The sequence below is a fragment of the Ranitomeya variabilis genome, chromosome 5 (genome assembly GCF_051348905.1).
Source record: "Ranitomeya variabilis isolate aRanVar5 chromosome 5, aRanVar5.hap1, whole genome shotgun sequence".
Lineage (NCBI taxonomy): Eukaryota > Metazoa > Chordata > Amphibia > Anura > Dendrobatidae > Ranitomeya > Ranitomeya variabilis.
Genome location: NC_135236.1, coordinates 154,964,339 through 154,990,849, shown reverse-complemented (window position 1 = coordinate 154,990,849; position 26,511 = coordinate 154,964,339). Strand labels below are relative to the sequence as shown.

Sequence of the window (26,511 nt, the reverse complement as noted above, 5' to 3'; positions counted from 1 at the left end):
TTATAAAAAAAATCACACACCCAGAATAATGTCCTTTAATTGAAATGACACACTCCTTTATAGAATCTAAATTAAATCATGCTCACGTCAATGCCCAATCCACTGAAGCCAATGTCGCTTGTAAATTAGCTAAAATAATAAACAACAATATTCCTCACCTGTCCACAGAGAAGATAATGATCTTTAATGTGCCTCGACAATCCTAATGACTTTGAGAGCAGTCACTAATATGACTTCTCTCAAGGACAGCTGGCTACACACTGACACAGGAGTTATTCGCTTTGTGAGAAAGTTCTCACTCTGCAGAGGTACCATAAGTGAGATCACTGGGGCTAATCAGCTGGTGAACCTTCTCCTGGCATCTCAGCGCACACTGCAGGAGTGAATACACGCTCCTGCTAGTGTTCCTCCGGCTGCAGGGTAGAGCAGTCTCGTCAGTTGATGTGAATGCTCTCCAAGTGATTCGATTCATCGTGGGACTTAATGAATTACAGGTGACATGTGCACACCTTAGGTGTTAAGGTGAGTATATGGTGTGTTTTGTTTTGTTTTTTTTCCTGGAGATAAATGGCTTCAGGCATTATGTGTAAGATCATATACTGTTCTATTATTTATTTATTTTTTTTTATATAAATATTTTTCAATATATTTTTTTTTTCTTTGTGCACAGGCCGCTGGCTGACTATGCCCACCAGCCACCGCCTGCTCCTGATGTAATCAGTAACAGCAGGCGTCAGCTGATGGGAGTAGTAGTCTCTCATGACATCGGTGACCTGCGGTAAGCTTTTTACCGTGGGTAACAGCATCTTTGCGGCGCTACGCCGGTGTTTATTACGCTGTCACACAAATGACGGCGTGGGAAACACCATAGAAAGTCCATAAAAATGCAAGTAAAAACTTAGCAAATTCGGAAACACTTTCTGTGTTTTTGCTTCGCATTTGGCATAAGAATTCCCTAGCGTTTTTTGGCCAATTTCATGCAGAAAAAAAAGTCCCAAAAACACTATCTAACGAGTATAGCAAGACATCCACCAAAATTTTTTTTTCTTAAGATGCAACCCATCTAGCAATTAGTCAATGGTCAAGAAACAAACGCGCACGCACGACCCCACACTTTACTAGTAAAGGCACTTTTGACCGTTTTTTAGATGGATGTGTCCATTTACAGAATTTACAATGGCTACACCTGAAAGTGCCCAGGGTTCTTTTCTCTCTAGCTATGTTCCTGCCTGTTCAGGGGGTGGTAAAAATTGTGAACAAGCCAGTCCTATAGATGTAACTTTTCTAAATGTAGTTCGTAGGTAGTCTGGAATAGTGTCTTCCAAGTCGGGATCTTCTTTTAAGATACCCAAATATCTATGTAGTACTTGGCTATTTTGACTATTAAAAGTTCCAATGATCCGCTTAGTTGATAAAGCCTCTGGTTTCAATTTAGGCGTGAGAAGTGAATGTCTATCCTTTTGGGATGCGTACTTGTTGGCATCATTCAAGACCTGGAACGGATAGCCTCTATTTTGAAATCTACCCTTAACCCCCAGAATTTTTTTCGGTTTTTCGTTTTTATTTTTTGCTCCCCTCCTTCCCAGAGCCATAACTTTTTTATTTTTCTGTTAATATGGCCATGTGAGGGCTTACTTTTTACTGTACGAGTTGTACTTTTGAATGACTCCATTGGTTTTACCATGTTGTTTACTAGAAAACAGAAAAAAAATTCCAAGTGCAGTGAAATTGCAAAATAAGTGCAATTGCACACTTGTTTTTTGTTTGGCTGTTTTGCTAGGTTCACTAAATGCTAAAACTGACCTGCCATTATGATTCTTCAGGTCATTACGAGTTCATAGATAAAAAAGAACCTTGACATGTTTGGTGTCTAAGTGGTGAAATTTTTTTTTCCAAAGTATCATGTCACGGGGGGTTCACCGGTGCTCACATTTCTGGCTGGATGACCAAAAGCTCTTGTTAAATGCCGCTGTCAGAGTTTGCGGGCACATGTCAGCCGTTCTCAACAGCTGACATATCCCGGCTTTGAGGTGGGCTCACCGCCGGAGCCCACATCAAAGTGGAGGTTATTGCCATCGACGTAATAGTATGCCCGATGGCAGTAAGGGGTAAAAGTGGATCGCCAAGACTTGAAAGGCATGTCATTGTTAAGAGTCAACTACCTACCTGCCTGCCTGTTTGTACCCGGGGCTGTTTATTGACCGCTACTGCCAGAGATTCAGCTACTCCCTATAATTAGAGCAGCGGTCTCTCTTCCTGCTGACAGGCTGGGACTACTGGCGTCATGTTAATTGACAGCCGGCTATCCCCAATCGGCATGATACCAGCAGTCCCATCCTGTCAAAAGGAAGAGAGACTGCTGCTCTAATGATGGGGAGCGGTCAGTGACTAGCGCTGAGTACAACAGCCATTTAGTTTCCTCGGTTAGCAGCTACATGCCTTTTTTTTTTTTTTCTAAAGTCCTGAATATCCTCTTTGAGGTCCCTAGCTTGGATGTGGAATGAAGCATCTGTTGAACATTTTCTTCTAAGTCTGCGATACTACCCTCGAGGTATACAACTCTTGAGGTGATAACTATCATGAGTAAAGAAATGACCAATAGAATTATAATTAAGTTTAACAACAAATTGGCAAAACAATTTTCAGTGCCTGTTCACGGAATGAAAATGTCATCTATAAAACATCCCCAAAAGGCAATATTGGAGCCCCATGTCAATAACTATTGGAAGACAACGGTGTCCTCCCACGAACCCAGGAACAGGTTAGCATAAGATGGGGCGCAGGGCATCCCCATAGCTGTGCCCATGAGTGGGTGGTAGTATTTCCGGTCAAATAGAAAGGACAGTGATTGGTGGGTGAGTATTTCATTACTACAAGCAGCAGTTGTTCTGGTGGTAACCTGAGGAATTCTGAGTTACTGTTATTGGTTTTCCCATCCGGAGGAGTGCTTAAGGGCACCTGATGGTTTCTGTGTCCCTCAGTGAAGTGCCCGAGAAAGGGGAATTTTTACTATTCACTGTAGTGTCTTTCCCGTAGACTTCATAAGGGGACACTGCACCTTCCATTCTTTGGGTGGTCTTGGTTTCGGTCACACTGCTGCTTTTACAGTATTTGAATAGCTGTATGTTTATTAACCAGGTTTTGGCTTGTTATGGGAGCTGATTTCTTTTTTGCCAGCTCTCACGATCTGTGGGATTCTCATCAATATAACTATCATATTCTTCCTCTGGGTAGGTAATAATTTGTTTGGACTGGCATACTCCTGGGTTGGGTACCCACGATCCAAAAGAGAACATATGCTGCAGTCTATTGAGCACAGGTGAACCCGCAGGTGTTCACTGAACTGTGCAGATTCACCGCATTCAATACATTCTATTGGTGAAATCGACACGCTGCGGTATGGAGAGACGTGCCGCATGTCGGTCTCCGCTGCTGATCTGCAGGCGTCTGTGGACATGGGATTTCTTGAAATCCCATCTACTATGCTGTAACATCTGTCAGCTGCAGGTTTGATGCTGCTTAAGTATGCAGCGTCAAACCCACAGCAACTTTTCTTTGTGGCCACATACCCTTAAAGGGCCACTGTCACCCCCCTCCAGCCGTTATAAACTAAAAGAGCCACCTTGTGCAGCCTTGTGTAATGCTGCATTCTAACAAGGTGGCTCTTTTAGTTTTTGGTTCAAGTATTCCCAAAATAAAGCGATTTGAAACTGAGCCAAAATACCGGTCTTTAGCCAGGGAGGCGGGTCCTCACTCCCCAGCTTGACCAGCTCCTCTGCCGTCACTCCAATCTTGAGGGGCTTTCGGCGCCGCCCCCTCAGCGCTGTTTACGCTTCAAAACCGGCACCTGCGCTGTGTACTACTGTGCTGCGCAGGCGCAGTAAGCTCTGGCCGTCTGACGTCCCAGCCAGGCTTGCAGACTGCGGGCAGTGCGGCCACCCACCTTTGGAATCCCAGCCCCGCACTGTGTGTTATGCATTATGCATTCCCACAGGATTTTTTTTTTTTTCTCCAGAACAGTGGAATTGAACTCCGCCCCCACCTCCCCGCACCTCACAATGGGGCAGCGGATGCGTGGAAAAACAGCGTCCGCTGCCCCCGTTGTGCGGCGCTTGCACAATATGCGTCGGTACGTCGGGCCAACGCAGCGCGACCGCCCCCTACCGACGCTAGTGTGAAAGTAGCCTTAAGGGTATGTGCACACGTTGCAGATTTGTCTGCAGAATTTACTGCACAGAATCTGCATCTCTTGGCTGAAAGCACAGGTAAAAATCTGTGTTTTTCATGCGGATTTGTATGCGTTTAAGGAGGCTAAATAGAGATCTATTATTTAACAAAAAAAGTGATGTCATTTCTTGTCCAACCTCTTCATTTACATACTCCATTGAAGAATAATGTTTATACACACACACACAGCTAGCTAGATAATAGATCTATAGATATTAGATAGATCGATAGATATATCTATCCATTTATTGATATATCTATCTCTATCTATAGATGATAGATAAATAGACAGATGATAGATATATCTATAGATGGATAATACCAATGTTTAGTAATAAACATAATATGGTACATAAAGAGTTAAATAAAGACACACTCACACTCTGTTAGGCAGGGGTCACATTTGCGAGAAACTCGCACGAGTCTCGCACTGCCGCCGGCACTTATAAATACATGCAGCCGCACACTCCGGTGCCAAGTGCCGGCGGCAGTGCCAGGTATTGAGGTGTGAGACTCGTGCGAGTTTCTCGCAAGTGTGACTCTGGCCTTAAACACAATATTGGTTTACCGTAATTAATTTTTTTATTTTTTATTTTAAAGAAAAAAAATGGCATGGGCTCCTGTGCAATTATCTGCGTCAGAGAGGGAAAGCCGGGGGGGTCGATGTTTATAGCCCGGGAAGGGGTTAATACCCATCAAGCTTCCCAGGTGATGAATCTCAGCCCGCAGCTGTATATTTAGCCTTTACTGGCTACTAAAATGGGGAGACACCCCCCCCCCCCAAAAAAAAAAAAAAAAAAAAAATGACGCCTATGCATTACTAATCCTACAGTAGTGAAAGGGTTAAATAAAAACAGCCAGACAAAAGTATTTTAGTATTTTTAATTTCACCATGCTTACAACCACGCCTAGTTTCCCAAGGCCATTGATCGCCTGCAGAAAAAAAAAAAAAATAAAATAAACCAACAGTATACTCCCTGTTCCGACGCAGTCCATCTAATAACGAGTGTCCCACGACAATCTCCCCCATAGAACAGTGACATCGGATGATATCACTGCTCAATAGGCCTCCCACGATGCACTGACAGGGGATAATGGCTCCTGTGGTGCATCGCTGAAGAGGTTACCTGAGTTCAGGCTCGCTTTACGGCAATGCTGTGTGGGAATTTTCTCACACAGATCTGCCGCTGCGAGAATGAACTCGGGTGACCTCTCTCCCGCCAGCGGCGGAGGGATACATCGCGGAGGCCCTGTAGAGAACTGACCTCGCCCGATGTCAGTGTTCTACATGGGAGATTGTCATGGGACACTCGTTATTAACTGGACTACGGCGGAAAGGTAAGTATAGGTTGGTTTATTATGTTGTTTTTTTTTCCAGGTGATCGAGGGCTTGGGGACTAGGTGATTGTGATAGTGATACATATATACTGTATGTTGTATGTGTTTTTTTTTTTTTTTTACACTTGAACACAGTAACCGGATGATGAAACTACTTCTGCCCCGTCATCCGGCTACCTGTCGCTGTAGCAAGCAAAGCCGGATTGGACTAGTATTCCCATTGGATGATGCCTGCCTATACACACCCGCACATCTTCTCTGCTCACACACAGTCTCCGCCCACACTCTTCCCCCTCCAGATCTGCAGCCTTTTTTACACCTGCGGTTTTGCTGCGGATTGGCCGGACACAATGGAAGTCAAAGGTTGCAGAAACACTACAGATCCACAAAAAGAATTGACATGCTGCTGCAAAAAAAAAGCTGCGATTCCGTGCGTTTTTTTTCCACGGCCTGTGCACACCAAATGTCAATTTCACATTGACTAACATTGCTTGTGCACTACACTGCGGATTTGATGCAATTCCGGGCGTCCAAAAATGCTGCAGATCCGCATCAAAATCCGCATCGTGTGCACATAGCCTAACGCACCTGGTCGCATGTTTTTTTTTTTCTTCTTTGCTTTTGTGTAAGTATATGTGGTCATTACAAGTGTAATTGCAGAAGATGAGCTGTATATATATTGTTCACATAGTGCACTGCAGGCTCCATCCCAAATCATTACATTGGGATATGGCAGCACATTGATCTGCCCATGAATTGCAGTGACTCACTCGCCATTGTGTTTTGTGCAGGGTAAGCACAATTTCTGAGCTGCTTTAATTTATATGTACAATGACTTCACTAAACAAATACTATTGTGGTAATTAAAGTCCCTCGGCAGGATAGAAAATGTCTCGCAGAGCAACCACGTGACAGATGATGTCATGTCAGGCCTGGGAGATGTCTTGCTAATCATTTGGACCGATGCCGCTGGTAAATGCTGAAATGCATATTTGTTACTTAGAACCGTAAAATGGTCAGGAGAAGGAATATCGGAGACCATGTGGGGAAGCTATAGCTTCCCATCTTATTGTCTGAAGGAACCGCTCATGGAATCATCTGTTTATATACCCCCTCCCGAAATGTCTCTCTAGATTTATTTCCACTTGTGTTAATGAAGTGTCAAGTAAGGCTACTTTCACACGTGTGTCGTGTGACGTACGTCGCAATGCGTCCTTTTAGAGAAAAAACGCATCCTGCAAAGTTGCCCACAGGATGCGTTTTTTCTCCATAGGCTTGCATTAGCGACGCATTGCGACGGATTGCCACACGTCACATCCGTCGTGTGACAGATGCGTCGTGTTTTGGCAGACCGTCAGCACAAAAAAGTTCCATGTAACTTTTTTTGTGTGTCACGTCCGCCATTTCCGACCGCGCATGCGCGGCCGAAACTCCGCCCCTCCTCCCCGGACTGCAGAATGGGCAGCGAATGTGTTGTAAAACTGCATCCGCTGCCCACGTCTTGCAGTTATTTCACAGGTTCCGTCGGTACGTCGGCCCGACGCATTGCGACGGGCCCGTACCGACGCAAGTGTGAAAGTAGCCTTAGAGCAATGATTCCCAAATCGCAGTAACCACCATAACGCTTCCAAAATAACAGCACATTTCCTTGTTTGAAAGCCCAGGTCATGTTTGGCGCAAGTCCTGCAGACATATTTGCTGCCTGTCACGTTCCTTACTTTTAGGGCAACCTGGAAGTTTATCTATCTAGTCATATATGCCATTTGACCTGTAGTTTAGGTCAGACCTACAGCTTGGACTAATGATCTGGCAATTTGTCATCAGACACTTTTTTTTTTTTTTATAATGGAGCTTGGGAGCCCCACTTTGAGGTGTACGATTTGCCACTCTTGTTAAAGGAGACTTCACAGACCTGGAACCACCAGGCTTGTACTCAATATGAATTTAAGTAGTAATTGCTCAGTACGGTAGTTATTCTGGCCCCTACAATATAAGGCAAGTCCTGATGAAACTGGTCCACAGGCCTGGACGTTGAGTATTGAGAGCCTGTGTGTGTGTGTTTTTTTTGTTATTTTTTTTAAGTGATGGGGGGGGGGGGGGGTAAAATAAAATAATTATCTACTCCTATAGTAAATTGGTCTTCCACTTTGTTCCTTCGTCCTCAATTTCATAAGGGTGACTGCCTGGGGGTGTTAGAACATATGTTTTTGCAATAAAAGTCAATTTCCTTCAGAATGTATGTTGCTTTTATATCTTGGTGTTTTTCTTAAAACAATTATGAGCATTAATAAAAAATTTGTGCTGTTCCTAAAATTATCCTTTTTATTCTTTGTACATTTGTAATAAATGGACAGATGCATGAAAAACTATGCAAATGAATCCTTTTTAATGAACCAAAAATAATGGATACTAATGAGTTACAATCTGGACCTATAGAAGTATCTACATATTTTGATATTGTGGTGAGAAAGTTATGAATTATTATTATTTATTTATGTTTTTCAGCTTTAGATGTCATCATCATGTCAGTCAGCGTCCATGAAAACCGCAAGTCACGGACCAGTACAGGGTCTATGAATATTTCATTGTACCACAAGCTTGGTCACCCTGACTGTGTTCTAACCCATCTGAATTCAATGCGAAAGCAGGAACTTTTTACAGATGTCACACTATGGGCAGGTGACCGGGCATTCCCATGCCATCGTGCAGTACTGGCAGCCTGCAGCCAGTACTTTGAAGCTATGTTCAGCCATGGATTGAGAGAAAGCCTTGATAACACTGTGAATTTTCGTGATAGTCTTCATCCTGAAGTCCTGGAACTCTTACTTGACTTTGCTTACTCGTCTAAAATAATAATTAATGAAGAAAATGCAGAGTCTCTGCTAGAAGCTGGAGACATGCTTCAGTTTCATGATGTACGAGATGCTGCCTCAGAGTTTTTAGAGAAAAACCTTTATCCCTCAAATTGTTTGGGAATGTTACTGCTGTCAGATGCCCATCAATGCCGTAGGTTGTATGAGTTGTCTTTGCGAATGTGCTTGGTCAACTTTGAAATAGTTCATAAGATGGAAGACTTTAATAATCTTTCCAAAGACATCTTGCTGGACTTGGTTTCCAGTGACGAACTTGAGATTGAAGATGAGCAGGTGGTCTTCAATGCCGTTCTTCAATGGGCTAAGTATGACTTGGACAAAAGAAAAGATTATTTTCCAGAATTATTAAAGAACATCAGGTTGGCATTGCTTCCCTCTGAATCCCTGAAGGAAACCATTGCTTGTGAAGACTTGGTAATGGCTGATGAGAGGAGCAAAGTAATCATGGAGGAGGCTGTTCAGTGCAAGAGAAAGATACTGCAGAATGATGGAGTGGTGACTAGTCTATGTGCCAAGCCTCGAAAAGCAGGGCATACCTTACTTATTCTAGGGGGTCAAACGTTTATGTGTGACAAAATTTTCCAAGTAGACCACAAGGCTAAAGAGATTATTCCTAAAGCCGACTTGCCAAGCCCACGAAAAGAGTTTAGCGCTTGTGCCATTGGCTGCAAGGTGTACGTGACTGGTGGACGGGGCTCTGAGAATGGGGTCTCTAAAGATGTGTGGGTATATGATACAGTACATGAGGAGTGGTCAAAGGCTGCACCAATGCTCATCGCCCGCTTTGGGCATGGCTCAGCGGAGTTACAAAACTGCCTTTATGTAGTTGGTGGACATACAGCGGTGGCCGGAGTTTTCCCTGCATCGCCTTCAGTTTCTCTAAAGCAAGTAGAGAGGTATGATCCTCTGACAAATAAATGGACAATGGTGGCACCACTGCGGGATGGTGTAAGCAACGCCGCTGTGGTCAGTGCCAAATTGAAGCTCTTTGTTTTTGGAGGGACGAGTATACACAGAGATCGGGTCTCTAAAGTGCAGTGTTATGACGCCTTTGAAAACAGGTGGAATATAAAGGCTGAATGCCCCCAACCGTGGCGCTATACTGCTGCCGCAGTGCTGGGCAGTCAGATTTTTATAATGGGAGGAGACACAGAATTTACAGCGGCCTCTGCCTATCGCTTTGACATTGAAACTGATCAGTGGACAAGAATTGGCGACATGACAGCCAAACGAATGTCTTGCCATGCTGTAGCCTCGGGAAATAAACTCTACGTGGTTGGGGGCTATTTTGGTACTCAAAGGTGTAAGACCCTGGACTGTTATGATCCAATCTCCGACTCGTGGAATAGCATCACCACGGTGCCTTACTCACTTATACCTACAGCTTTTGTGAGCACTTGGAAGCACTTACCCGTATGAGATGACGGACTTCATAAAGGAATATTACTTGTCACACTGAGGTAAACAAGTGCCGCAGTGGCATTCTGCCAGATATTCCATGATTTGTCTTATGTGGTTATGTTGTGGACTAAAAAATGGCAAGTTACTTGGGTAGAAGCATCTGCCACCTGACCGTGCGCCATCCTTCTTGTTATAGGGGATTTAGGGTTCCTCTTCAATCCTGTTCTTCCAGGTGAAGGAATTGAATGTAAATAATGATACATGTGCTTTCTTGACTTTCTGTTTATTGAATGACATACTAAAAAACTATGAATAATGGACAGAGAGCATTATAGGGCATTTTTAGCAGCTCTTCAGGTCTCGGAGTGATGGACAAAATAACCAATGTGGTGAAGTAACTGTCATGGCGCAGCCATCTGTCCAGCATCATGGGTTTTGCCTATATGACCATATACCATGTGTATGGAGGCACGCATACACACCTACCTGTTGCCATCTCTGCCGGTTTTCAGCACCTGTTTTTTCTCCTCTTATTTACGTCACCGCTCTGCAGACTCTGGGTCACGCTGCGCTCTGCATGACCTGGGTTGTAAGTTTATGGCACATCAGAACAAGGCTGCACAGGCTTTCATTGTAAAAAGCCTTCCAACTCCTGCATTGAGCATAGGGTGAGAATTAGTGGAATTATGGTGGCATCTCTGAGAAGAGAAGCGGAATAGCACTGCCCCCCCCCGGGCAGATCAGTGGAAGGGGAGTGAGAGAATACACTACATGCACATATATCTACATGGGAGAGCTTCTTTATTAGAATGTTTGTCCAGAGTACAGAACCGGCACTACCAACTCTAGGAGCGTCACCAGAGCAAGTAAATCAAGTATCGATGAAAAGACAGTAATTAGTCTGTTTTATAATACGTATCGGGGTGAATATCTACTTATTGGCCGGAATATTGTGAAATTAAGTAGTTTATCAAGACAGGAATAAATGTATTTAAGGCAGAAGGAGCAATCTCATGGATCACTGCCTGTTGATGAGCCGGAGACAGGAGGGGTATAATTTACATAGGGACAAAAGCCCCTTTTGAAACATATGTTCGCTCAAAATGATTGTCCAAACCAACCATGGCACACCCTTAGTGTGGCCAAATGGTGCAGTGCAATCTCCTATGTACTTGTTTTCCACCTATGGCTACTTTCACACTAGCGTTGTACGACGAATTGCGACGTACCGACGCAAGCAGTGAAAGCGCCGCTCAACGGGGGCAGCGGATGCTGTTTTTCAACGCATCCGCTGCCCCATTGTGATGTGCGGGGAGGCGGGGGCGGAGTTCCGGCCGCGCATGCGCGGTCGGAAAAGACTGTCTTGATGCACCAAAAAACGTTACATGCAACGTTTTCTGGTGGCGACTGACCGCCGCAACCGTCGCACGACGGTTGCAACGTGTGGCAAAGCGTCGCACTGCGTCACTAATGCAAGTCTATGGAGAAAAAACGCATCCTGCAAGCACTTTTGCAGGATGCGTTTTTTTCTACAAAGCGACGCATAGCGACGTGCAGTGCAGGACGCTAGTGTGAAAGTAGCCTATCTCTACCCACCTTTTGCTTGATTGACCACTCTGGGATTACATGCGGCAGGAGGGTAGAGATGGATGGAAAATGAGGAGGTGGGAAGGTGCAGTGAGCTGTTGGCCACGCCAAAGGTGCGTCAGGTGCCGGTGATGGTTTGAACCGTTAGATTCTAAATGGAATCAATTCAGAATAAATATGAAGATAAATCGGTGTGCCCTCTGTTGAGCAGTTTCCGTTAATGTTGAAGTGGGATGTGTAATCCTTGAAATCTACAGATGGATTCACCGCACGCTCCTTTAGATGAATTATGAATGAGACCCAGGAGGCGTTGAAACGTTATAACAATTTGTCGCTTATTCCTGCACCTTTTTCATAGCTGTGCAAACGCCTGATTTTGACATGGGAAATAAATACTTTGATATCTAAAGGAGTGTGCGGTGAATCGCTGTCCATTTTAAAATGTAACGACTAGGGATGAGCGAATAGGTTCAGATAAGTGCTTATCCGAATAGCTGTATTGGGAACCCGGCTAACTGGAGCGCTCCCGATAATCAGCTGTTGGGCTCCGCAGCTGCATGTGTCGCGGCTGTGTGACAGTTACAATACATGCATGGGGAGCCTGTGTGTTGGAGTCTCAACGCATGTGCTGTGACTGTCACACAGCCGCGACGCCAAACAACCAGCGCTCCCGGTTACCGAGGCAGCTATTCAGTAAGCTCTTCTCCCAAGCTAATCGCTCATCCCTACGGATCCATGTAGATAAGTTGATCCTATGTTGTGTTCCCTGGTTTTACTGACCCGGCAGGTGATAAGTGTTGCTTTATGAGCAGGCAGCATGTTATATAGACTTCTGATGAGTTCCTGATATGTGGCAGTGTCTAGAAGACAATACAGTAGACCCTGAAAGAAACGATGGTGTATGGATAACTTCTGCACTACAGAAGGATGAGGGAAGAAGTGGCTGCTTGCTGCCTTGTTGTCCACATGCAGATCTCTGTTAGTGACCAGATAAATGCAATGTACCATGGGAGTTCTGCGCTGGGGTGGGAGCTACAGCCCCCTCCTGCCCGCCAGTGAGTGATTAACAGCCGTAAGGCGTTGTCGGACATCAGAAAAACGGTCTTGGGGCCAGCAGTGTTGAGTAATGCAGCTCCGCACTAGTCAAGTATATAAGACTGTTATAGGTGGTGCTGGAGTATTACGTCTCAAAGATTGGGGCCGTACCTGGGAACACACCCAGGCTGCAGCTTTAGCAAGCCATTCAACTGAATAATAAATCTGCTTTAGAAAGAAGAACAGCTCTGAAGCACAAACTGCAGCACTGTCAAGTGAAGTATTTTATTAACCAATAGAACCGGATTTTCCAGTTTTATTATTTAGTCGTAGATGTGAGAAATTCAACACTACAGCATGGGGTCCATAGACTGATAAATGGAGTAGTGGTGTTATCTGCTGCGCTATGTGAGATCCGTACTCATGGTAGCCTAAGCGGCATAAAATAAAGCCTTGTGCCATCTGGCTGCTAAGATGAGATAACATCCTGTACATAGATTGGTATACGCAGTACCATGCACCTTTCCCCATCCCTCTCCACATAGAAGGGCGAGCAGCTTTTCAGCGATGTGTTCACAGCCTACCATAAATCATTGTCCTGGAGGGCCGGGAAAGGTGCAAGGAATTCCGTTCTTCACTTCTATAGACTTTGAATCTGATGAGGCTGGTGTACTAATTTTGAAAATCAATGTTAGAATGACTATATTCTGGTTATTACATTTAGATGGAATAAATAAAATCAGTTTGATATCAGGGAGGTAAACTTTAATAAAAAATTATATACAGTGAGTCTTGCATGGATTTTCAAAGTAAGTACACCAGCTGTATCAGGTCTTATAAAATGCATCTCATACTGGCTACAGATTGCATTAAAATAAAATCTAGATCCACATCCACTTTTCTCAAGAGAAGTTTTTGCACAGAATCCAGTACAATTACTGGTTTGTGTGTTTGTTTTTTTAACCTTTTGTTGGGTCAAAGTTGCATAATGTAGTAGTACCTGCTGCACAAGCTACGATCAGGGGGGAGGGGTGCCATTCTGGCTCTTAAAGGGGGTCCCTAAAGCGGAATTTGGTCAGAGGTCTTGATTTATGAATCTAAGTAACAGCTGGTTCCCCGTACTTTGTACCTGAATACTGCATATTTTGGGGTGTCGTCTGTTAGTCCACAACCTGGCAGTATCTGTCTGTGCTCCATAGCCTTTTCTTTTAAATCCCATTTTCAGCAGACCATCACTGCGATCTTTTCTAATCTCCTAGACCAGCAGGCTGTGGGTTAGTTGGTCATATCATCTTTCACTGAAAATGTGGAATAATATAAAACGGAGATAAATCACGAAGCCTGAACAGATTGTGGCTTTCATCATTATAAGGGCTGCCTGCCAAAATGGCTGGGGAAAGCAGAACTGATCTTACTGTTACCGCAATTAGTTGAATTGGAAATGATACACGTACAGATGATGTGTAGGAAAAGTGAAATGTTAGCTGAGACAGCATTGTGGATTCTCCTACTGGTAACCCAGGACAGGGGGCAATTACTGGGCTGCTCCTGGCATTGGCGCAATCATGATCATTTCCAGGGTTCTGACATTTTAGCCGCTATAATGGTAATTAGTTGGCTGCTTCATGACTTCATTAATCCTGGTAGAAAGAAACTCACAAATCACAGCCGCATATTCCCTGAAAACTGCAATTTCTTGGCAAAGAAAGATGCTGTAGATTGTACTCCACACCTGCAGTGGTAATACTGGGAATATATCGATGGAAGTCCTCATTTATCAAGCAATTTATGCCAATTTTGGGAGTAAGCGAAGCCCCAAAAAGTAACAGTGTCCAAACAAATTAGTAAACCATTGCAAAATTTAGGACTTTGGCAAAATTCTCTCCAAAAGTTTAAAAAGTGACAATACAATATGAGAATGGGGCACAGTCAGCTTTTAGGCAGAATTATTAGTTTTATGCCAAAAAATGGCACACGTGTTTGCAGCGCTAGCAAGGAATCCTGTGCGTTGTAGCTTTAGAGCCACAGAACTGTTGACTGGTACTTACTCCCGCTCAGCGGGGTGCTGGTTCTGTGCTTAGAATTTGATTACAGTTTTGGAAGTACTATGGTGCAATTAGTCTGAGAAGGGGTCCTGGGCTTGGGGCTACTGAAAAACGCTGGTCTATGGGATCTGCCAGGTTAGTTTTTGGTGTCCAAACTAACTACAACACATGCTACTAATCAACATGAAGTTGAAATACAAAGAAGGAAATTATGTGGAATTATGGAAAACACATCATTTGTATTACCAACTATGAGCTCCACACGCAGAAATCCCCTGATTAATTTTCTGCTATACTAAATCCCCTTAAGCACAGAATCCTCAAGATCCGCTTCTGGAAGCACCCTTAGTAATTGCCAACCAATGATGTCCCAGACGTGCTCGCTAGGAGTCCCATCCGGAACACCCTAACGACCTATATGTGCCACCATGGCCTGCAGACTGCCCACATTAACATGAGCAACTTGCAACCCAGCATTGTCATGTTGTAAAATGGCACCTAGGACACATTGGCCGTACTACTGGTTCCACTATGTTTGTTACTGTAAGTGAAATTGGACATGACCTAGAACAAATTGTCAGAAGGTTACAACATTGGACTAGGAGCCAGACGTCTAGCTACAAATTCCATTGGCTGCACACCCCTGTTCTTGAAGGCTATCATAGGGCAGAGCAACACGGCAATGGAGGCCAGAATGGAGATTTGTCTTCTTCAGCAATGATTCCCACTTTTACCTTGTACTCAATGATAGCCAGAGATTGGTCTGAAGACTGTGGACAACACCATGAAGAGGCCTTCACAAGTAAAGGGCATCCCGATCCTACTTATAGGATTATAGTGAGGTACGGTAGCCTGACATCTTTAGTCTTCGTTTCTAGTACATTAGTAGGTCAGCGTTAGACTGATTTGTTAGTGGAACCAGTGGTACTGCCATTTCTCCAAAGTGTCCCGTGAGCCATTATCAACAAAACGCTACGCCGCATGTTATTGATGAGCAGCCTGTGTGGCCTAAATGTGCTACCATGGCCTGCAACATCTTTGGACATGTTCCTGTTGAGCACGACTATATTGGCATTTGTCTGCAATTGCAAAGGGAACTGCCAGCAGAGGATCTTTATGATTTGCTCACATGCATGCATTCAGTGTGGCAGAATATTCCTCAGACATCCCTCCCTTCCCCCTTTGTTAAAAATTCAATAAAAAAAAATTTAAACGAATATTCCTCAGATAACAATAATAACCTTATTCATAGGATATCTAGGTGTGTATTTTTGCGAGTGGCTCTCATTTTTGTTACCAAATGAAGATGTTTTGCAAATGTTACTTCCATTTTGTGCAGTATTTGCATATCATTACCATATCTATCCTGTGATTTCCATAATTTCATGACTTTTTTTCTTGTAATTTCAATGTTGTGGAGTGTAGCATACTGAAGTCTTTTTTTTTTTTTACCAGTTGCTTCATTTTTTAGGATCAGTCTACAAACGTGTGTAAGTTACAGTTTTCTTGTCTTAGTGACAGCAGTCTAGAATAAAGTTCTTATTTTACGCTGCATCTCGTCAGTCAGGACCAATTACTATAAAGAAACTGCATCTCCGTACATTGCCCGTGAATGTTCCCTAAATGAAGCTTGTTGGAGAGGCGGAAATTAGGTGGCAGAGACCCTGAGCCCATGTGTCACTTACTGGTCCGATTGCTGCAGTCTTGATAAAATCACTCTTACCAACCAGAGATCATCACGAGAGAACTAGCAGACCTGCTGTAGCGGCAATCCCTGACTTATAACCTACAAACATTCACTTTGTGTACAACCCCATAGTTATGAATGTTCGATATTCACCCTCAACCCTACAAAAACCCTAATACCTGACCGCTGAGCTTCAGACTCCATCAGGCCCTTTTCTTTCCACCAGCGCCATCTTCGGCCTCTGCACTGCACGCCATAAGGTCTTTTATTTTTTTTTTAAACAATCCAGTATTCGCACCTCCAGCTGCCTCGCTGCTCATCATCCAGTCCCTTTATTTTTTTTTTTCTTCTTCCCCCACTGTTGCACGACTTCTGGCCGCCTCCAGGGAATGCACATCATAAGGTCGCGCCATTATGACGCGTAGTTACCTCCAAGGCCTGGACGTGGCTGGATAGACCCTCCCGTCTACATAGAATATTATTGGTAACCACTGTCCTCTCCTATTTCAGGGAATTGAAAATGAATAACCAGTCCTGGTGGAGAAATAAGCGGATTTATTAAATACTTGCTTATTTTTGTGTAATTGATTTCAATTTAAAACAATGATTACTCTTTAAATACATATTCGATTTACGAACAAACCTACATAACCGATCTAGTTTATAATTCTGCCTCCATATGCATGAGTGCTGTATAACACTGCCTCCTCCACTGATTGATAGCTTTCTGTGTACTCTGTGCATAGGCAGAAAGCTGCCAATCAATGGTGTGGGTGGGGTTATATGGAGCTCAGCAATCATAGAACTGGTAGATCTACAGCAGATAAGTGATTTTATAAAAACTGCAGCTAGTCCGCGATACAGCACTGGAATCACGGTCTCTGCCCCTACATCATGCACACCCAGGCAAATGTATTTTGTCTAGAAGAAGTAATGTATACCTTAATCTTTCTTTATATTACCACCTTGTCATGTACTCCATGAACCTTTGGTCACAGGCTGTCGGAGGAGCACTGATCTATCACATCAGCTGGTTCTCGTAGGTGGAAGTAGAGACTTGTAAAAAGGTTCCGTTGCTAATCACAGGCCATAGTAGGATCTGAGATTAATTACATGAGACATATTATGACAGCTATAGGCCATCAATATTTTCTAGTAGTCCCAGGAGACATCTGCTTGTATTGGTCTTGGCAATAGATGAATGGATGTTCTTCACATCTGTCCAGCACATTTACCAACAACATGAAGGGTGTACTTTGGTCTTTTCAAAGATTGGTCTTCTAGTAACCAATGTGTCCAGAGCTCTGAAAGATTTGTTTGCCTCATTTAAGTTTTAATCTAGAGGAGCCTTTGTTAAGTAAATGAGATGCTGCACAAGTTCCTTATGTTCAGTTCTTATGGTTTACTTCATGAAGTTTTACAGTACAAGATGTATGTACAAGTTAGGCTATAAGGCCTATATTGAGGCTATTTTATGGTAGGTTTACATTTGTGTATTTTTTTTTTTACTTGACTATTGAAATGGAATCTGCTTGAAAATCCACATCAAAAACCTCCTGCAATACTCTGAGCGCTATTTGATGAAGATTTTGGAGCAGATCCCCTTCAAAATCCTAAATAAGCTGATAAATGGACAGGTTTATCTCTCAGATTTCTATGGTCACAAAGTTGCTTTTTTCCATTGTTCACATCTGCATAATTTCAGGAAATGTGAGCACTCGGTGCTTCAGTGATGGAGGCAGTGATGGGTCTGCCGGTGATTATTTGGGGCAACCTTGGTGGGGACTAGAAAGTGTAGACAAATGGAAAGCTCCATTAAATGGGTTAAAGTAAGACAAGGAAACACACTGTGTATAGATACAAAGTTACAATGGCTGTGTGCACCAGAGAACATGGCTCTTTCCACAGTCTTGGCCACAGCTCTGGTGTTGCTGCTTTGCCCCTAACCTTTATAGCAGGGCTTAGCCATGTTCTCAACCACATCCTAGGGACTAGAGGGGTGTACTTGCTTTCTGGAACTAAAATATTTCTGCAGTAGGCCTGAAAACCTTTTATTTTCCTGGTCACTGTGTGTACTTTTTTTTAGGGGATTCAGCCAATCTATCCCTATTCGGAAATCTTATTAGTGGTTAAGTACGCCAGAATAGTAGAACATATGGAGCTGGTCTTGGCTTCCATCTACCTGCATGAGCAGACTCCTGTTCTAACGGATAGGAGTGCTTTCATTCATTGTGCCAGAATCTGGTGTAAGTTAGTAAGCCAAAGTAGGCCCTAAAGCTATAGCCTGTAGTCAAGGTTTACATCATCTATTAGAGTGGGCCACTTTAGTCAATTTGACACATTTTATGACAGTCTGCTCTTACTCAAGTTGTCCTTTTAGTGCAATGTTAATCAGGCCCAGAATCTGGTACTAGCTACATACGGTGGCATGTAAACGTTTAGGCACCCCAGGTCAAAATGACTGTTGTTGTGAACAGTTAAGCAAGTTGAAGATGAAATCATCTCTAAAACGCCGAAAGATGGCACATTTCATTTATTATTTTAGCCAAAAAATATATAATATATCTTTTACAATGTAAAAATAAAGTAAAATGGGCTGATGCAAAAGTTTTGAAAGTATCACCGCTTGTAAATGCTTTTTGTAGCCAGCCAAGAGTCTTTAAATTTTTGTTTGAGGGATTTTTCATCCCTGCGGCTGCATGTCTCATGGCTGTTCGACAGCCGCAACCCATGCATGGAGTGTCTGTTTATTAGCCGCGAGACATGCAGCCACACAAGGTTGGGGCTGGGTTTTTATAAAAGCTGGGATATTTGCATCACCCGGTCTTTCCTAACGATAATGGTGAACAAGCCATAACCCTAGTAAGCTAATTAACTTTGACCAAGGTTTCAGACCTTTTCTGAGCACATAAATCTCCAAGGGTGCCTAAAATACAAAGGAAATCTATCTTTAACTTTAGGCCTTTTAGAAATCATTTAATCTTCAACTTGCTTAACTGTTCACAATAACCGTAATTTTGACCAAGTGAGCCCAAACTCGTGCATGCCACTGTATATACTGAACCTTTGTAAAGGGGATTCTGTTCTGGAGATCTGTGTTAGTAATTTTTTCCACATCTCGATGAAGAAGGACTATCTTTTTACGAGTAACATTTTCTATGTTTTTTAATATCCTCTTTTATTAAGTCAGTGTTATCCTCCTTTTCCATGTGCCTTTTTTATAAGATCTCTTTTCTAACCTCCCCTTCTCCTAAATGGGCGAGACACACTGTTATCTTGATACAAGCACACGTTACCATTAAGTGTCTTCTTATAGTTACTATAAAGAGTGCAGCTAAACTGAGGAGTACGGAGAAAACACAAATGATCCCCAGCTACGGACAAGCGATTACCCACAATATCGAACATTGCACGTAACGCTGATACTTTATAATTGGCAAAAGTCTCATATGAAACTATCTTGTTTGTTTTGTTGTCATGTTTTCACATTTTTTTGAACCTTTTTCTCTTTAGTAATATCCCCAGCTGATGATGCCTTTGGATGGGGGAGCGACAGTGGTAGCACAGCTCATTTTAAAGCAGTGACTGACTGTGTATCATAGGTTTATCATCACTTTTATAGGTTGCTCGCACCTCTAGAGTCTGACTCTTCTGCCAGTTTACATTAGCTATAGAGTAGGAACCACTGAGGTTTTAATAAACTTTAGGATAATTTCTGATGTAACTTACTGCAATGTGAATGATGCTATGACCTGCACTAATAAAAACCAAACCTGTTACCAAACCCTGACTTGCCTTGTTCTTGGAAGTGCACATTTCTCAGTATGTCTCCCTGACACCTGTGATTCAGGTTTACCTTTCTAGTGTCAGCATACCGACATTTCCAAATCTGATTCTCACCATCTTCCTTCACCTAAAATATTGGCACATAATCCACCGATACTAATAAATATGGCCCAATGTGTCCTTTTAAAGGGATTATATACTACTCCGACAACCCCTCCTCAATCACTATATTCCCCCATGTATAATGAGAGCTATATTTGTCTCAAGATGGTGCCAGGTGTCTAGGGGTTGAGTTATGTCATGTGAGACCTACAGCCAATCAGCGGCTGCTTCTCACCTCCTTGGGACAAACCTGACATCCGGAGTAAGTTGGCGCAGCACTCACTTTTTCTAGTTTGTAGTTTGATGTAGTGGCCTCTGATTGGCTGAGCCCGGGATACTCCGCGCTGACATGGAATGGCACTGGAGGTGAGTATAGGCCCTTGTTATTTTACATGGGGAAATACAGCGATGGAGAAGGGGTTTCTGAGTAGTGGTAAACCAGTTAACCCAAGCCCTGATGGCAAAACTGACCAGACTAAAGATCTAGTATGGCTTTTTGGTTTGTATATTTTACGCCTACTCGTGAGATTTCAAAATAATATAACCTATGATCTCTTGTCCTAAAGTATAAAGCCGTGCATCCTTACAGGCTTCATCTGGTGCCATACCATATGTATATGGAGCAATGCTGCTCTGGGAGACCGATGGTGATACGTACCATGACTGAATTTTAGATTTGTATGGAATACTTTTTGCAAAATTGAAAGCTAACAAAGGGATAGAGTGGAGACCGCCATTCACCTCAATAGGAGTCCTTGTTTGTCATGTGCTCAAATTTCTTTACCACCAAATAAAGAGAATGCTAAAAAGGGGTTTAGTTAGGGAAATAGTAGCCTATCCTTAGGTTCCTTACCGTATAGCAGTACTGGCTGATACAACCATATCAGTGCTTCATTACAGCCCTATTTCAGATGAATAATAGCCATACTGATGAACGTGTCAACGCTGGGGTAGGGCATTGGATAGTTATTTGAGCACTGTTTTTTTTTTTTTTTTTTTTAACTTTAAGCGTGTAATCCAGCATTTTTTTCTTTTAATTTCCCCACTTGATAGCCATCAGTAAAGTACGTTCAGTCTGCATTAACACAACTGTCACACTTTTCTGCCATTTCCAGCTCTCCTGCATCGTGTGACTGCAGCGTTTTCTTGCCGACTGTTTGTAGGAAAAGTGGTGAATTTTCTGCACAAGATCTGCATCTCCTGGCAGAATCCGAAGCCGCGGAATTGATGCTGCAGAAACGCTGCAAATCCGCATAAAAGTAGTGACATGCACGTCTTTTAGATCCGCAGCAATTCCGCACTGATTTTTCTGCACAACTTTTTTTTTTTTACATTGATTTACATGGTACTGTAAAACACAGTGCGGATCTGCAGCGTTTCTGCGCGGAACAATCCGCATCGTGTGCACATAGCCTTAGGGTGCAGTCAGACAGCCATATGCATCGGACCGCAATGCACGGACTGGCCGGCGGCTCTCCTGACCCGAGCAGGACCGCTTCATACTGTGCATTTCTTATACAGCGGTCACGCTTGGGTCAGGGGAGCCGCTGCTCTCAGTCCAATTATACGGCTGTCTGACTGCGCTTTTACTGTAAGGCTAGTTTCACACTAGCGTTTACTGCATTACGTCGCAAATCCGTTTTTTTGCCGAAAAAACGGATGCGTCAAAAAATTGAAAAACGGTGACAAACGTATGCCACGCATCCAGCATTTCGACGGATCCGTCGCAAATCCGCTAAACGTTTCCGTCGAAAATACTGGATGCGTTGCATACGTTGTATCCGTTTTACCATCCGTTGTATCCGTTTTTCCGACGGATCCGTTTTTAAAAGGGGAGGCTCCCAAAATTTGATTGGCTACTGGAAAATTTGAAAAACTATATAGTACTGTATTTACAGCCCATCTTTGTGGGTTTTAGTTTTGTGGCAGCGATGGAAGGTGTTCTTGGGAGGATTGCTAGTTTGGTTACCGACGTTATCTTTGAGACAAATCGCCTGGATATCATAGTGCGGGAGAAGGAGGCGGCAGCGGAAAGGCGTAGGATGCTTCTGCAGCAACGGAGACGAAGACGAATGTGGATTCATCCGATTAATCAACTACGGATGACCCGGGGTGTCCAGTCCACTCTGTACCTGGAGTTGCGGCACAATCCACACAAATTCCACAACTACGTGCGGATGAGGATTGAACATTTTGATTTTTTGCTTGCAAAACTGGAGGATGTCATCCGAAGACAGGATACAAGGATGAGGCTTGCCATCACACCGGCGGAGCGGCTGATGGTGACCCTGCGGTAAGCCTCTTTTTTTTATTTCATTGCTGATATTGAATGTTATATTACATGCTGCAGAAAATACTGCGCTGGCATATTGCGCACTATTTTCTGCAGCATGTAGTTTTGGTTTTCTTGGCGGACATTCAACTGCTTTATTTAAATGTCATTGCTGATATTGAATGTTAACAGACTGCAGAAAATACTGTGCTGAAATATTGCGTTGCATTTTCTGCAGTTTTTTTTTTTTTTGGTTTTTTTGGGTTTGATGACATGCAACTGCTTTTTTCCTGTCATTGGTCATTTTGAATGTTATATTACATGCTGCAGACAATACTGCGCTGACATATTGCGCACTATTTTCTGCAGCATGTAGTTTGTGTTTTCTTGGCGGACATTCAACTGCTTTATTTAAATGTCATTGCTCATATTGAATGTTAGATAACAGACTGCAGAAAATACTGCGCTGAAATATTGCGTTGCATTTTCTGCAGTTTTTTTTTTTGGGGGTTTTTTGGGTTTGATGACATGCAACTGCTTTTTTCCTGTCATTGGTCATTTTGAATGTTATATTACATGCTGCAGACAATACTGCGCTGACATATTGCGCACTATTTTCTGCAGCATGTAATTTGGGTTTTCTTGGCGGACATTCCACTGTTTTTTTACACCGGATTCATGCTGGTTTTATTGGGTCTCCTGTCATTTTAAAAAAAATTAACAATGCCATATTATAAAAAATTGCACAGACAAACAATTTTTAACATTTTTTTTTTTTTTTTTTTTTATAAAGTTTCCTAGCTACGGGTGAATCTATGACTTCGCTCCATTATCAGTTCAGGCTGGGCATTTCAACTATCTCTGGAATAGTGAAGGACACATGTCGGGCTGTTTGGACCACTTTGCAACCAGAGTATATCCCCCAACCATCCACGGAAATCTGGTTGCGAAGTGCTGAAGAGTTTCAGCAAATTTGCAATTTCCCTAATTGTGTGGGTGCAGTTGACGGGAAACACATAAGGATTGCGAAACCGGCAGGAACAGGATCGGAGTATTATAATTATAAGAAGTATTTCTCCATCGTCCTTATGGCTATTGCAGACGCCAACTGCAGGTTCCTTGCCGTGGACATTGGAGCGTATGGACGGTCCAACGATTCGCAAGTGTTTAAAAACTCTCCGATGGGTCGTTGCCTTTATGGAGAGAGCTACGATTTCCCGCCAGCCAGACCACTGCCAGGAACAAATGACCCAGCCCTGGAATATGTCTTTGTAGGTGATGAAGCCTTTCAACTGTCGCTGCACCTACTGAAACCGTACAGTAGCCGGAACTTAAACCATACCAAGCGGGTCTTTAATTACCGGCTTACTAGAGCACGAAGAGTAGTGGAGTGTTCCTTTGGCATATTGACGGCGAAGTGGCGAGTTCTGCTGACGGCTATCAAGCTGAAAACAACAACTATAGACGAGGTAGTTAAAGCCTGTGTGGTGCTCCACAACTTTGTCCTGTCAAAGGAGCCCGTTTCTTTGGATGATGAAGAGTTGGAGACCACCTTGTGGGACTACCGCAGCAGCTCGGTTCGCTCTACAAGTTCAGTTACAAGGATGAGGGACCAGTTTGCCGATTATTTTGTCTCACCTGTCGGGCGGATCCCGTGGCAAGACATGATTGTGTAACCTGTTTCCCATGTGTAACCTGTTTCCCATGTGTTTTGGTTATGTAAAAAAAGTGTTTCTGCCCCCCCCCCCAAAAAAAAAGGCCCAAAAGCGTGGTTTTCTTGCTAGTAAAACCATTATGTTATACCCTTTACATGTCTGGTGTTTGTTTTTATTAAACCTTTTTTTATTATATTACCTTAATAAATCCACACACACACAAAGAGTAGAATTGTAATCCGAATTTTATTTTAACTCTTTTTTTTTTTTTTTTTTTTTGTTTTGCAAAAAAAATATATATATATTTTCCAACATTTTTATAGAAAAATTAGAACATTTTTTAGAATCTTATTTACACACTTTACAAATTTTCAAAGTGTTGGGTGGAGATATGAGAGGAGGATGTGCCGGAAGGTTGGACCACGTCGATAGGTGGGGAAACCCTACTTGTTTGGGGTGCAGTGGAAGTGGGGGTTAAACCAAGAGGCTGACCAGAGGGGGGTGGTGTTGGGGTAGGTGGAAGAGAAAAGTTCAGTAAGGAAAACATTGGGGAAGTAATTTGGTCTAGGGGCCGGGATTGTTGTGGGGACTGGGTCGGGTATTGTGACTGGGTAGGGTAGTGGGAGTGGCGTGGGGTTTGGTAATGGTGCTGGTGTGGGGATTGGAGCTGGGTTTGGTAATGCTGCTGGTGTGGGTATTGGGGCTGGGTTTGGTAATGGGGGGTATGGTGTGGAAATGGGGCCTGGTGTGGAATTGGAGTGGAGGTGCGGTGAGGTGTGTGGGTCGATTCATTAATGGCCTGCAGTGCAGCATTATGGCAGGTATTCATTACCCGCATCTGTTGCTCAAAAGAAAGCTTCTCCATGCTCATGAGCATGGATTGGAAAAAAAGGTTGGCCGGATCGGGACTTACAGCTGAATGCAGCCTATCCAAGCGACTGCTGGTTTCCTGGCTTGTTTCACTGATGCGTGATTGCACCATGTTGAAACCAGCAGTCACTTGCTCTCCCAAAATTTTGAAAGAGCCTTGGAAGGATGCATTCAGGTGTAAGAACTCAGGAGCATAGCTCCTTTCCTGACCCCTCTGGCGCTGCCGCCACGAACCTAATGGTGGTGTCGAGGTGGCAGGATCAGAGGGGTGGGGTAAAGGGAACGCTAACTGTTCAGCATCAGATGCGAGCAATGAAGCCTGCAATAATGCTCCACTGCTTGGGGCGGATGAAGTGGAGGGGACAGAGGGGTCAGAGGAGAGGACAGAGGGGTCAGAGGAGGGGACAGAGGTGTGGGGCCTACCGACGTGGCCCTCAGTGGCGGACTCAGGAGGGATCGCTCCAGAGGGCGCAGAGGAAGATGCAGGCGCCCGGTGGCTGGAGAAGGTGCTGTGAAAGAAAAAACAAATGAAATTAATACATTGGAATGAAAAAGCCCTGACTGAAAGCAAACTAAGTAGACAGGTTAACATGGTTATTAGTGGGCTGTAGAATACTTACACTCTGCTTAGCATTGTTCGCCTCAGGAAGGAGAGGGCCTGGCCATATTTATATTTGCTCCTCTTCCTTCCTGCAGAGCCACTCGGGGCCTTCATCTCATCATTGAATTCCCTCTTAAAGCGATCCCTCAGTGACCGCCACCGCTTCCTAATCTTTCCAACTGTGAAGACAAGAATCAAAAGAAAAAACCAAAAATTGGTAAATGCAATACATTACAGTCAGCTCAAAACATCACTGGAAAGTGAATACTTACCTAGTTTGCTCTGCTGCTGAGGATGAAGGCTCTCCCGCCTTGGAAACAGGTTGCGACACACTTCGTCCCAGAGCCGACGGGTGACACCGGTATCAGCATGCCTGCGGTCAGCCATGTTCCACAGCGGCTCCCGCTCGCGAACCTCCTCGATGAGACAATCGATGTCAATGTCATCATCATCATCCTCCTCTTCTGCGGGAGCACGCTGTGAAGCCTGTGTCAAAAAAAAAAAAAAAAAGGAAAACAAACAAATTAGTACACTGAAATACTAAAGTACCAATAGAATCCCCCTCCCCCCCAAAAAAAAAACTCACTGATGGCCGACCGTGGCGACGAGTCCGCCGACTCTGGGACTGTCTGGGAGAGCCTTCAGCGGCAGCAGCAGGAGCAGCAGCAGCAGCCTGAAATGAAGGAAACAAATTCTCAGTTAAGGTAGGCAGGTGTTTAGTAATCTGTTTTGTGTATGGTGCAGTGTGATGTGCGAAGCAACTGTTTCACCACTACTTACACTTGGTTCCTCCTCCACTTGCATCTCTCCACCCGTCTCGCCCCCTTCTGACAGCTCCTCATCTGATTCAGCTTCCTGTTGAAACATAATGTATGCATGTAGTTATCCATAAAAATTTAATTTAAAGAAATTTAAAAAAAAAAAAAAAATTTGTGTTAACTTACCGATACACGCTGTTGCTGTGGAGGAGGGCTGTCAGAAGAGGACATCGTTTTGTGGTCCTGGTGGGCAGTGGCTGTGTCCTGGTGGGCA

The 26,511-nt window shown here is 43.6% G+C and overlaps 2 protein-coding genes across 2 annotated transcripts in view; one reads left to right on the top strand and one right to left on the bottom strand.

Annotated features, from left to right (window-relative positions):
* The window catches only part of LOC143775378 (kelch-like protein 25), a 49,457-nt gene extending 38,085 nt beyond the window's left edge, over nucleotides 1-11,372 (top strand). The window contains exon 2 of the mRNA XM_077263440.1: nucleotides 8,071-11,372. Coding sequence (XP_077119555.1) covers nucleotides 8,088-9,857 — 1,770 coding nt within the window. The 5' untranslated portion in view covers nucleotides 8,071-8,087 and the 3' untranslated portion in view covers nucleotides 9,858-11,372. The remainder of the gene's footprint in view (nucleotides 1-8,070) is intronic.
* Nucleotides 11,373-23,966: 12,594 nt separating this feature from the next.
* LOC143775377 (uncharacterized) lies at nucleotides 23,967-26,294 on the bottom strand. Its single transcript, XM_077263439.1, has 5 exons — nucleotides 26,260-26,294; nucleotides 26,066-26,152; nucleotides 25,752-25,965; nucleotides 25,499-25,658; nucleotides 23,967-25,387 (listed from the first exon to the last, which is right to left on the bottom strand). The coding sequence occupies exons 1-5, from the start codon at nucleotides 26,281-26,283 to the stop codon at nucleotides 24,370-24,372; spliced, it is 1,503 nt and encodes a 500-aa protein (XP_077119554.1). The 5' UTR covers nucleotides 26,284-26,294; the 3' UTR covers nucleotides 23,967-24,369.
* Nucleotides 26,295-26,511: the final 217 nt, after the last annotated feature.

Bases quoted from the DNA above. Each gene is read 5' to 3' on its own strand.
- LOC143775377 (XM_077263439.1), bottom strand. From the start codon at position 26,283: ATGCAAGTGGAGGAGGAACCAAGT. The intron at 26,153-26,259 runs GTAAGTAGTGGT...CCTTCATTTCAG, and splicing joins AAGTGGAGGAGGAACCAAGT to GCTGCTGCTGCTGCTCCTGC. The intron at 25,388-25,498 runs GTAAGTATTCTA...TTTCTTTCACAG, and splicing joins CGAACAATGCTAAGCAGAGT to CACCTTCTCCAGCCACCGGG.